Consider the following 12,731-nt stretch of genomic DNA (forward strand, 5'->3'; position numbering starts at 1 on the left):
TTCGTATTAAAAAAATATTCCATTCGAATTCACATTGTAATTTAAAATTTAATATTGGAATACCCACCCCTAGCACATAGAATAGCTTTGGAAAAGGCATCGCTACAAAATCGTGGCCCAGAGCCTGTCGCTGTTATATTTCAAAGTGCAGCTGTAGCTTTTTGGACATAAAAAGCCATGGCAGTCAGTTGGCTCCTGCAAGTTGAATGCGCTCCGGCATTGGCATAGGCACTCTTGTGCCTGAAAATGTTGCGCCGCTGTTTTGTGTGCTTGATCTCAAGCGTCCCTGTGCAAACGTGTGCAGGCTGCCCAGCGCCAGATTCGGGCCTTGGTGAACCGCAACCAGATGGTGGGTGGCCAGGGACCTTACCCCATGCACCCTCGGATGGGACCACGTAGAGGTGGCGGCGGAGGTGGTGGCAACAACAGCAATAGGCAGCCGCAGCAGCAGCCATCGCCTCCATCTTCCTCTTCCTCCTCGCAGCCGCCACAGCCGCAGGCTGGCTCGCCCCCGACGAGCAACTGAGGGGGTCGTGTCCAAACGTATTAGGTGGCCGCCGTACCTCTCCCTCCCTCAGTGTCTTTTTTTTCTTGTGGCCACACTCCTTTGCACCACTGGACCGAGAGTAGTGGGGTGGGTAAAAGGCTGCTTCTTTGTATTCAGGAGGTTTCTTTCTGCACCATTTGTTCAGCACTGTTCCGAAGGTTCCCAAGGATTCCCTGCGGTGCTTGCTTTTGAAGTACTGCTTTATTAGGGTCAGGTGTGTAGTGTTGAAGGAAATTTCGAGTTTTGTGCTCGCGCACGATTGCACTTTCTTTGTTTAGGGCTTATACATCAGCATGAACACCATTCTTTGAACGTAGGCCTTGGCAGTCTTATTTTATTTTTCTACGAAAGAGACCCATTGCTAGCACTAATAGCAGCACGCCCTAGTTTGTGCATAAAGGCCTGAATATTATGAAGCTAGTGTAATGAAAGCCTTGTGCATTTGAGTTAGGCATGGCTTGGGCAGCGAGTGAAACTAGCGTCAGCCGAGCCTGCTGCATCCATTTCCGGGTTGGAAAAACGTTTCGGCCGACAACTCTGGTTTGTCATGTCTTGAAGGGTGACCGAAAACACTTACTCATTTTGAAGGTGTGCGCAAGCATTGCACTTTTTTGGGTGTCTGGATTTAGCTGGCACCGATTGTCGTTTAGAAGTGAGGCTCAGGCACCACCAAAGATAATTGATTTCAGCATTGTATATATATATATAATGTGTGCGCTTGCCTGGGCCTGACTTCCAAGGAATGTCGGTTAGGGTGAACTAAGGGAGCACATTTTGTTATATGCAGTCATTTTTTCTTCTTTTTCCCCTTGTGGTTTATTAGGAGTGTTGGCCACAAGAAAAAAAAAGGAGGGGGGGGGGGGAGTGGTTAGGGAGCAGGGCAGTTGATGATGTTGTTGATCTTGTTCTTCATCAACATGTCACATTTTTTTTCTTCTCTCTCTCTTTAGGAAACAAATGTTGGAGAAAGTGGGTTTGAGCGACACAAAGTGCAAATGTAAGAGAGTGCTCCTCCACGGGAGAGAGTAATGAGGGAGGGAGTGTGTGGAGGAGAGTGCATTGTGTATATATATAGATGTATACTACGCTAGGGTGTGGGGAGGAAGGGAACCCTCCTTTGTCCTACATCAAGCGGACACTGGCTTATCAAGTGACACTGGCTTATAAAGCGAGTGTCAGCCAATCGCGAGAGGCCGCAGGAAGCACGGCCTGCCCCATCAGCTTTTAGGCACTAAGCTGCGGCGACATCTTGCTGCAGCTGTCTCCCGGGCAACAGTCGGTCATTTTAGACCAATAAGAGCGCTTTGTGCAACAGTTCTTGCTGAAGCTTGCATGCCGTACAGGTCGCATCGATTGCATCTTTCTAGACCACGTAAACGGTGTGCTGCGGTGTGCTATGTGGCGCAAGACGTGCTGTGATGCTGCTCGCGCTGGATTCTGGGCAGCTTTCTGGAAAGCCAGGAGCCCACCACATTGTCCGGCTGTGCAAGTCTGGTGAGAAAGCTTTAAAGCCAACGTTGCTCGGGAATGACTTTGTGACAACTTGAACAACACCGCTCGCGTTCTCTAGACGAGTGTGATAGAAGCTGTACGTCGGTGTGTTTTGCCGGCACTTGTTACGATGGTTGCGGCCGGTGGATAAGAGCTGCGCCCTGAAATTGGGAAGACTTGCTTGGAGGGTGTCCTTCCTCCCCCTCTCATCTTGGGCGCAGGGGCAAAGGCGACCTCGAGTTTTTTCGGTTGCCGGGGCTGTGAAAAAAAAAGTGCGTTTCTTTTACACATGCGCAGCTTTGAGAGGCGTATGTCAAGTGTGTATGTAAAAAAGAAGAAACGCGCGAGTAATGTGAAACTTTTGGTCACGGCGGGCGGCGCTCGTGATGGAAGCAGCTGTATTGCGGTTGAAGCTGGCCGACTTAGTAGTCGGTGCTGCGAGTCTGCCACTCTTGCTTGAGCAGAGAGGAGGCGTTTTTTGATGGAGGCGAGAAACACTTTTGTGTTTTGTGTTTCCGCCCCTCCCATTTTTTTATTGTATAAACATTACGCGATGAACGAGAGCTTTTATTTTTGATACTTGTTGGAGAAACTTTTTTTTTTGTGTGTGTGTGTGTGTATGCGCGTGTGTGGGTGTGTGTCCCATGACAAGGTGGTGCCTTTTGCCACGACACACATTTTTTTTTTTTTTCGGATGCTCGATGACCTGATGTGATGCGAGACATTGCGTGTGGGACGGGAGAGAAAAAAAGAAACCATGGAAGGCTAAACGTTTGTTAGAGAGATAAACAAGCAAACAAACAAAAAAACATTACCAAGTCAGTCAGATAGTTCAAAGCTGATCATTTTGCATGCACGCCTTGCATTGCCAGGCAGCCTTTTCTTGCACATCTGCTGTTCTTCCACGGATGGGTTATGCTCTGAAATGATCTGCGATGAGATGTTGTCGAGGCCTTTATTGGCATGTTTGCGTGTGCAACTTATGAAAGACAAAAAAAGAAGCAAAAAAGTTCAAGACTTGTTATCGGTTGGTTTTTGTGCCAAGTTTCTCCAATAAGTTCAGTTGTTTCCCACCCCCTTCTCCTTTGCAAGCAGTTATTACCGTTGAAGCTGGCGTCGCAACTGCATTGCCGTTACACACTGGTAAAATTTGTGAGGGGAGCCAAGAGCACTGGAAGAAAAAGAAAAGCTCTCGTTCCCTCTGCTTTGGATGTTACCCAAGAAAGAAAAAAAAATGTCATGTTGAATGACATGGTGACAATGCTTCAATGTTCTTTTTTTAATTTTTTTTGTAGCTGCAGTGAAGACGAGACACGCAGACCACTAATCTTCGTTGGTAACACACAAAAACTGAATTCATAGGCTAAACACTACAGCTAAGAAACATGTAAGTGGGATGCTGCTTGCTTTCAGCGGCAGGCTCTAGAAAACCATTTTTGAAGAAAGAGTCGTCACGTGTACTTTGACGATAGCAGCTCAAGGCCTTCTGCCGGCTTTTGTGCGAGGGTGGGGGCTTTTAAAACAGTGTTGCGTTCGAAACGCCATTCCCACGACGGAGCCGAAAGCCATTCTTTTATTATTTTTTTTTTTGCGCCGACATGCACCAGTTTCATTCTTACGACGCCCCTCCCTCAGGATTACAGGCTAAGGAAACTTTCTCTCAGGACTGTGCTCCCACTCTCTCTCTCTCTGCGAGGATGGCTCCAGACGATGCCCGTGTTAAACATTTGTTCGTTTTGAATCCACTGGTTAGGGAGCGCAGCTTCGCGCGATCCTCTCCTTTTCGAAGGAGTCCTCGTATGACTGCGCTCTTCTTTGACGACGGCTACCTCACTTGTACCGTGCAGGAAAGGGAGTTACTCTCCAATCCAGGAACCTAGAGTTTTATTATTACCCTGACTGCGACTGCAAAAGAAGGCTGACAGTGACACACACATAACAGACCACTACAGCGTGGAACAAACTGCTGCCTTGTGGTAGCAATTTAACTCCGACTCTTTTGTCAGTTCCTCCCATCAAGCGTCTCCGAACTGCGTCATCTGCTCGATAACTTGCTCCGACAGGGCAGCGAGTCAACCTGACGGAAAGCAACCACGTTGCTGGTTTTACTATTCCATTTGCTTCGCACTGCATGTATATTTTTTTCTCATTGCAGGGACTTGAGGAAGACCTTTCATTTTCTTGCAAAGGGATCAGTTTTGATGGATGTATTAAGGGTGGCAACTCTGCTGTGAAGCATTCTTCCAACTTGCAGGTAATTTCAAGCTTATGGCTTGAACAGGTCTGCTTCTTGGTCACCTTTCTTTGCACATCCCGCAAATGCAAGCAAGCTTTTCCAACTCCGGGGTCCCGCTTTGCTCAAAGGGGTCTTGCACGATAGTTCAATTCTTGAGCAAGCAATGGCAAGAGAACCGGTTTGGCAAAGATGACTAGAACATTTGCTACCAAGCAGAAAAAAAAAAATGCGGACCTTGGCAAATGATCGACTTCAGAACTTGCAAATGACGGATTTGAGAACCAGTTGAATGACCCGATTTCCGAACATGACACTTCTTGTTTGGCTACCCGTTTTCAGCTTTCTGCCATGCGACCTTGGTGTTCGCTGGTTTAGGAAAGTTTCGTTAATGCATTACTTTGTGTAGACGGCATACTCGTTGCACATTTTTTCCTGCCTTTGTAGATGTTTGCTCCATGTGTTACTACTAGATGGCAGTGCTGTTTAAAACATGGATCTCTGAGATAGGCTTTCTCTTCTTATCTTGTGTATGAGCAAATGAAAAGCAGTTGCCTGCAGTGTTTTACGGTTTTCCTCTTGGTGGTGTCCGTTCACCAGCACACCTTATCTTCTAATTTTGACCCCTAGAATTTGTTAACTGGCTGCTGCTGCTGCCTTGCACGGCTTGATGCTCTGGCACAGTACATCCTTTGCTTATCACGATCTAGATTTCTCCTCTTTGTGCTTTGACATTTTGGTTTTTAGGGTAGAGTTTGATCCTGTAGTTGTTAAACCTTTTGCTTAAGTTTTTGTTCTCCCAGTGCTGCTTGGGTTTTGGCTGAGATGCAGCTCATTGCGCAGACTGTAGTGCTCTTTACTGATGTCCCTGGGCTTTATTAACTTTTTTTTGTGTGTCTACCTCTGCATTCGTTTTTCTAATGGCATTTTTTTTTTGGCTCGCATCTACAGTTTGCTGCTGCTTGCTCATTCATTTACCCCGCATTTGCGTTAGACTGGCCGGAACAGCAATCAGCTGATTGGTGTCCGACGCCTGGGCTGTAATGTTGCGCAACCTTTTTTTTTTTTTTTTATACTTTCTTCGTTTCCTGGCAGCTGCCAGCAGAAGACTGTTTTACTTTGAACTCTTTTGGTTACCACAAAAGGAGGAAACCAGGAGTTTTATTTTCTATGTGTTTCAGTACCTAACCAGTCTGTTTGTCAGTGGGATTTTTGGTATGCAGGGCATTGTAACAATAACATTGCACATAAAAGTAGGCTTCTAATCTAGTGCTTGCTGGTATTTCTTAAATCTTGCACTGCAATGGTGTTCTCATTAGCTTTGCTAACTTTGTCAAATTGTGGAGAGTTTCATAGTGTAATTACTGCTATGTATAATTTCCCAGCAGTGGCAGCAGACTGCTTCCCCTCAGTGCTTGGTTTGCTAGGCCTAACCCCGAGAGTTAGTAGCATCCATAGTTTTTGCTGTAACGCTGTTCGTTTTTGTGTCCATTGTGCGCTCTTCGGGCATTTCACCGTGATTTAATTTGTGTAGCAAGAAGCCCTCGTAATTGCTCCATCTTTATTTGTCTTTTTCGCCACTATATTGTAATTGTTTTTGAGACTTGCTACTAAATTGTATATTGTATTAGAGTGCAGCGTAATTTCTCAATTGTCCTCGCGCCAGATGATGTCCTTGCTTTCACAGCTATTGTGCACCAAGGTGTGTCCACGGTGTCACCCTTTTGCTTTGGTGTTGGAGACCATTGGGATGATGTAGCCCCCAGAGAAAATTAACGTGCTCATTGCTGGCATAACAGGCTTGCATGCGTGTGCTAGTTTTCTTAGGTTTCTCTGTGTAGTTTGACCCCTTGGTCACCGCGTTATGCTACCTGCAACCCTTGTTCAGTGTATTATACTGGTAACATGTTAACCGACGTGGTAATTGGAACCACCGTGCGACTGAGCCTTCTACCGCCACCAGAGCATGAACACATCTAATGCAAGACGACCACCGCTACCAACAAACTGAAATACAGTGTTGCCATTGTCAAGATTGACATGTGGGGCTGCACCTGTGGCCGGCTGCTTGGCGTTTGATGAAAATTGCCGACTGTCCTCTTTCATGTAAACCTCAGTCTTATTTAGCCTTTATAACTATTTCTTGGTTTGTTTCCTCAGTGTGCGCTTTAAGCATGGCAGTAGAAAAGTTTGTATCTGTTGGCATAATTACAGGATTGGCTTATGTTTCTGTGCAACCATTTATTTCCCCTCTCTCGAAGTGAATTTGTATGAGAGTCTGGATGCAATACAGGTCTTTTTTTTTTACATATGTTTGTGTGTGTCTCCTTTGGTAAATGGCACATTGCTCATGTGCTGATCACCAAGTCTGCTGGACAGTTTTCAGCTGTCACTGTGAAACTTCATTGGACAAGGGCTTGTGTGCTAGTGACAAAAGACCAAAGTTATCATTAGTGACAGTAGTTAGAAACAGTCGGGCTTCTCGGCCTACTCGTCGTATCAAATTTACCTTCCTGCGGTCGTGTTTAAAGGGCCCCTAAACCACCTCCGATATTTTTTAGATTTCAAGTAAACGCATCGAGTTTAGAATGCCGTCACGATCAACGATGCCAAACGCTGCAGCGCTACGCGCCGCGGGCGCGCCACACACACACAAAAAAAAAGACCGTCCTCCTCTCCGAGCCTTTCCGGTATCCCCAGCGGTCGTGATGTCACCAGGGTGCATCTGGTGATGTCAACGCGGGCGACTATGTCGATTGGTCGCGCAAGAACCTACGACTTCCGGTTAGTCTGCTAGCAGGTACGCGCGCTCCCTGCTCTTCCTCGCCGTGCTGCTCGCTGGTGCGCACTTTCGAATCGGTAATTGCAGCCCGCAACGCAAGTGCCAAATCGGTCACGTTCCAACATAGTCGTGCTTAGTGGTCTGATTGGCTGCGCGAACAGAGACCGACAGTGTTGGCCTAGCTATCTAGACGTGCGCACAACACAGGGCCCATAGCGGCACGCTTCGCTCATATGAGCGCGCACCGGCACGGCAGCAACAGCGGGTAGCCGAGACGCGCTGGGTCGCGGCTAAGAACGGCACGGTGACTCGCCGCACGCCGTTTGCCATTAGCGGGCCGCCGTTCGACGGTGGTTTTGCTCGCGAACAGCTGGATTTCCTTGCCGTAGTGAGGATGAGACCGCGGGGGACGCGACTTTACAATTGCTAGTTGGTACAGAGGGGGCGTGGCACTGGTCCCATGACTTCCGCTTAACACGTGTTGCAGTGATTCCACTCCTGCGCCAAATGGGATGTACTGCGCCATCCTGATGCAATCGACGAAAATTGCGCATAACTGCGCCAAACAGGCTCGGATTTGACGGCGTCTATCGCCGACAATTGCACCACTGGGGAATTAAAACGTGCAACGTGATGATAGGGCGAGCCTTAGTTGCAACCTTAGTTTCGAACAGGAGACGAAACAGCACTAGCGCGTGCGTCCCGACATAGGACATAGCGCCGACGCGGCGTCTGCCTTGCAAGGCGGCTCAACGGTAAAGTGCGGTTACTGCTGAGGCTCGTGGCGTCAAGGTCAATTGGCAATTCATCGGCGGACGTTATCCGGAAACGCAGCTAGTAGAACCCCGCTGATACGTTTTTCACGGGACCTTAAAAAGAAAAAAAAAAAAAACTTCTTTCTGGTGTTTTACGTGCCAAAACCAGTTCTGATTATGAGGCACGCCGTAGTGGAGGGCTCCGGATTAATTTTGACCACCTGGGGTTCTTTAACGTGCACTACAACGCAAGCACACGGACGTTTTTGCACTTCGCCTCCATCGAAATGCGGCCGCCGCAGCCGGGATACGATCCCGCTACCTCGTGCTCGGCAGTGCAACACCTTAGCTGACTGAGCCACCCCGGCGGGTCAAAAGAAAAAAACTAAACCGTAAGAGCCGAGAAACAGGAAAAATTGAGAAATTAGAGTAGTGTTTAACTGCACACAAATTGTTTTAATTCTTACGTGTGAAAAGAAGTCGTAGTTTCGCCCGAAAGCCGCAGCATCGATTGCGATTGCAACTTAGTAGGCCGCTATACAAAGTAAGTGGCATAGTAGTTTTATCGTCCGTAGAAACTTGTAAACATTCGCTTATTGACTGTGTTAACAAGCATGGTGTCAGCGCACACAGGCAAACAAGAACACATCACACTCAATGAGCGCGGACACGCGCTGTCAAACGCTGGTGTGAGGATGCGCCGTAGCAGCAGCGAACGAAGTGACCTTCCTACTCGTGTCTATCGATTCCACGCAATCTGAGCGCCGAGAACACGCAGCACGCACAAAGCTACGAGCTGCCGACGCACCTACACTGCCTAGACTCTAGCCGCAATACATATCGCCTTCAAGATACGGCCCGCGCGACCACGCGCCGCCGCGCAGTACGCAGTTGATGCCAGAGTACAACTGCAGTGCCTATTCTAGGCACTAGTACAAAGCCGCCCGCTCTCCCTCCCTCCCCCTCGCTCCCTCGCCGGTGCCTCGAGCGGGACGGAAGAAGGCGCGCTTCCTTCCTGCTTTCCTTTCTGCGCGCGCAATATTTGGCCGCGGTCGTCGGCTCCCCTCGCACGCTTTCACTCGCACATGCAGCATACGGCGCGCGCCGACGGCGTTATCGCCCTTGGACTTGATACGGAACATCTATGCGTCAAAACCAATTTTTGGGCCCCCACGCGCCATAGACACCATCTTTAGATAGCAAATACGGATCTCAGAGGCCATGCTTTTGCTGGCGGACACCGAAAATATGTCATAGGTGTCGCCCCCGGCACTTTGGGCAGCAAATCCCATCGGCAAGCCACCAAGCCAAGCGACATGAAAAGTCAAAATGGCCGCTGGGACCGGCAGTTAGCAACGCATGCGGGAACGGTCCCACATTTGCGACGCAACAGCGGGGTTACCAATGCATTGGGTCCTATGGGAGCTATGCCGGGACCGGCCGACAACGACGTAACAGCCGGGAAAACACAGCACCCGGGAACGTAACGGTGGGGTTCTACTGTAGCTTGTTTGAAGCGCAGCATGACTTGTGATTATAATAACTGCATGCCGCCAATGTGTCCATCATTTGTGTTTCTGGATATACCGAATGGCACCTGGGAAAACTAGCAATACATGAAACGATATCAATTTTTGTGTGTGTGTCGCATGCACATAAGAGCATTTTTTTCTCCACGAGATCTGCAATAGATGGAAATGTTTACCAAGCTTCTCGTAAGAACGTACGAATTATTCAGGTCTTTGAATGTAAATTGCAACTCGCTTTTTCAAAACACTTCAGGATGCGAAAAATCTGCTGCTCCCAATTGCCATATTGCCTGCTCCAAAGTGCTACAAAATGAAATTTCTGATGCTCCAAAAATTTCGCCAAATCAGAAGTCCGCAGTAGCGTCACTGCGTGTTGCCATGACAATCGTGGAGACGCAGCGACAAAGCGACCTTGCCGCGCGCAGCTACTTTACATTAGGTGGATAGCAAAATCTCGGTTGCCGCAAGGGATTGTGGGGTACTGGGATTGTGGGTGTTCTGCTACAACTTCCGGTTCGAGCCCACGACGCCGTCTATGCCGCCGTCACTTCAAGCCCATGCTTCACGCGCTTTGTCTTTTATATACTGCGGAACTTTGGTGAAAAACCGCGATATAACCACCGCTGGGCAGTTCCAAAACGTAGGTGTGTGCTATCGCTCCTTCGTACTTATGTTGGTGCCCTTAAGCCCAAACCGCATGAGAGCGATTTTGTGCGCGACGGCGACGAGCGACGAAACGGGCCGTCGCGCGAACAGATCGCTTGTTCTTGTCGCTCGATCGCTCGGTTCTGGAAATCTAGAATTCGTCGCTCGTCGCTTGGAAGTGCTATGAGCGACTAGCCAATAGCGCGAAGTCGGAATTGGATATACATCAGTCAAGTACTACCGATTGTCGCACGGAACGAGCAGACGAGTAGATTTTGGCACGTGTAAAGGCTGTTTCACATGGTGCGATTTTGCACTGCGATTTTCGCAGATGCGAAATTCGCAACGGCCATTTCACATGGTGCGATGTCAACAATGCGATTATGCGACGCCCAGAGTTGCTTGCTGCCAGATTTTGTCGCACACGCCGCATAAATTCGTTTAATGTAATGAAAAAGACGTGCGCGTTATAATATAATTGACCTCTCTTTATTAGGACCAAATAATACGTGCGTTTTGTAATTTAAAAACGCTTCAAAGTTTAGTTTGTTTTGGAGTGCGCAACAGCGGTTTGTGAAGTTCAATACGAGGAGAAATGGCGGACGTAAACAGCTGTTCGCTGGTGGTCGTTCAGCGTTGTGTGCTGTCTCGTGTGTGTTTTATGCCTGTGTCGTTCTACCTGCGGTTAAACAAATTACAAGAGGACCTATCAACAAGCCCCTATCGCTGTTGTCATCGCATATGCAGTATTCGGAATTCGGCTGCAGCGGAGTCGTCATGTCAACGCAGAGACCCTCGCGCTACCCGTGATTAACGTCAGCTTCTGAAAAACGGATGTGTGTGTGTGGATGTGTGCTCGTGATTGCGCATTAGCGGTTCCTGCTCCTAGCAATATTCTTGCACCAAACTTAGCAGCAAGCACCAACCCAAACGCTCACGTCTGCCCCTGAACAAAGCCGCAAATGATCTGTGTGTAATTACTGAACGTGCAATAGAATTTGTGTTGTGAACGTTTATCTTAGCGCCAGCCTAGCTCGTCCGTCTCGGCGCCTGTGCTGTAATTATTCATACAAGTGCTCTCTGAATATTTCGAAAGGCGTAAAAGCCGACACCACATTTTTTAAATTTTTTTTTAGGAGCTGCAGTCACTAGTGTACGAAGTATCGTATCATTCTGGCAGACATGGGCGTCGTCTATTTTCTCGTCCTGTTTCTTGCGCTGTTAGTGTGCTGTGAATCTGTATCAAGAAGCTTAAAATATGCTGCAGTACGTAGCGCAGCCGCGTAGCCACACGGCTAACATTAAAATACCTTGTTAGGAGTACGTTTGTTTGTTTAATAACAAAATCGAACGCTAAAATTTTGTATTCTTGGTGGCAAGTGTAAGGTAAGAAGCTATCGAAACTCCGCTAATGGCATGCGTGTGCTTCTACCTGCTTCAGCACGTTATCCTTAAAGTGAGGCTGAATACACCTGATAACCAAAAACATATGCAACTGGAGCAGGTGCTATGATTCCTTTCCTGGAAATGAAAGCCAGCATCCCAGTCTGTTAAGCTAGTCATGTACTTAACCTATATTAGACCAATGTTAGAGCATGCTAACTGGAGCCATTTCAAACTGGGTTATTTGACCAAAATAAGAAAGTGCAAGGAAAGTGTCAAGGTACAGTCTAATCTGGTATTCCCGAACCGATTGTATTGGCAAAACTTTATGCCTCCCTGAATTGCCTGCATTAACCCAATGCTGAAAACAGGGGAAGCTGATTCCCTTTCTTGCTGCTGAAAAGCTGCTAGAATCTCAATAACAGACCACTTATGTTCTGAGAGAAAGTGAGGAGCACTGACAATATCTCTAATCTTTTGTATGAGCCTTCACCTTGAACGTAAATGGAATAAAAATATTTACCTTTGCAAGCCTCAGAATCCAAACATCCTCAAAATTTTGAGGAGCCACATTAAATTTTTGAGACACAGACAATAAAAAGTGTGCCTAAGTACAAGTGCACACTGAACACACTTGAGTGGTTGAGTGGCCAGCTGCGAATGCAAAAGCGTCCATAGCTGCTACCTCGAGGTAACTGCTAGGTTGCACGTGTGTTTCTCCTATAGCCCATGTACCTGGCAAGGGGAATGGTTATACATAGTCCTGTGCTTTTTCTTTTTTTCAATAGGTGGTGGCTATCTGATTCCATCTGTTTATGTATTTATCATTTGTGTCCATCTTATGTGCATGTGTTTGTGTCATGTTCTGATTGTTATACGTGCAGTGATGCAAGCATCGTTTTTTTTTAATATATTGCACTACAGTCATTTATTAAACTTTGTGTTGAAATGTACAAAATGTGGCCGCCGAGTAATGACTAGGACAGCCAGCAGGATTGGCAAAAGATATGATGCAGATCCAATGCACTTACTTGAATCGACATAGGCGAAGCTTTCACGCAACGGTCAGTTGAACTCTAGAAAACTAACTGCAGTGTTTACAGTTGTCCTTATTTCACCCGATGCAACACGTACTCATAGACAATGTTTGCTTATTCACCGCACAGGTCACATAATGTAATGTATGCATAGCACGGTGAACTCACTCAAACGTTGGCTCACTAAGACTTCGAACTAACCGTGAGTCTGAGTTCGTTTGAGCCTGACTGAGTAGAATTTTGGTGAATACGAGTAAGAGCAAGCTCAGTTGAGTAAACTTTTAGTGAATATTGTCATTTGGTAGTCAGGGAAAGCTGATCCAAGTATA

At 47.4% G+C, this 12,731-nt stretch overlaps 1 protein-coding gene across 1 annotated transcript in view; it reads left to right on the plus strand.

Moving 5' to 3' along the window:
- Nucleotides 1-6,576, plus strand: part of LOC119441279 (insulin-like growth factor 2 mRNA-binding protein 1) — a 53,501-nt gene extending 46,925 nt beyond the window's left edge. Inside the window, exon 14 of the mRNA XM_037705902.2 lies at nt 305-6,576. Within this exon, the coding sequence (XP_037561830.1) occupies nt 305-526 (222 nt within the window). The 3' untranslated portion in view covers nt 527-6,576. The remainder of the gene's footprint in view (nt 1-304) is intronic.
- The last annotated feature ends 6,155 nt before the right edge of the window (nt 6,577-12,731 follow it).

The sequence above is a fragment of the Dermacentor silvarum genome, chromosome 2 (genome assembly GCF_013339745.2).
Source record: "Dermacentor silvarum isolate Dsil-2018 chromosome 2, BIME_Dsil_1.4, whole genome shotgun sequence".
Classification (NCBI taxonomy): domain Eukaryota; kingdom Metazoa; phylum Arthropoda; class Arachnida; order Ixodida; family Ixodidae; genus Dermacentor; species Dermacentor silvarum.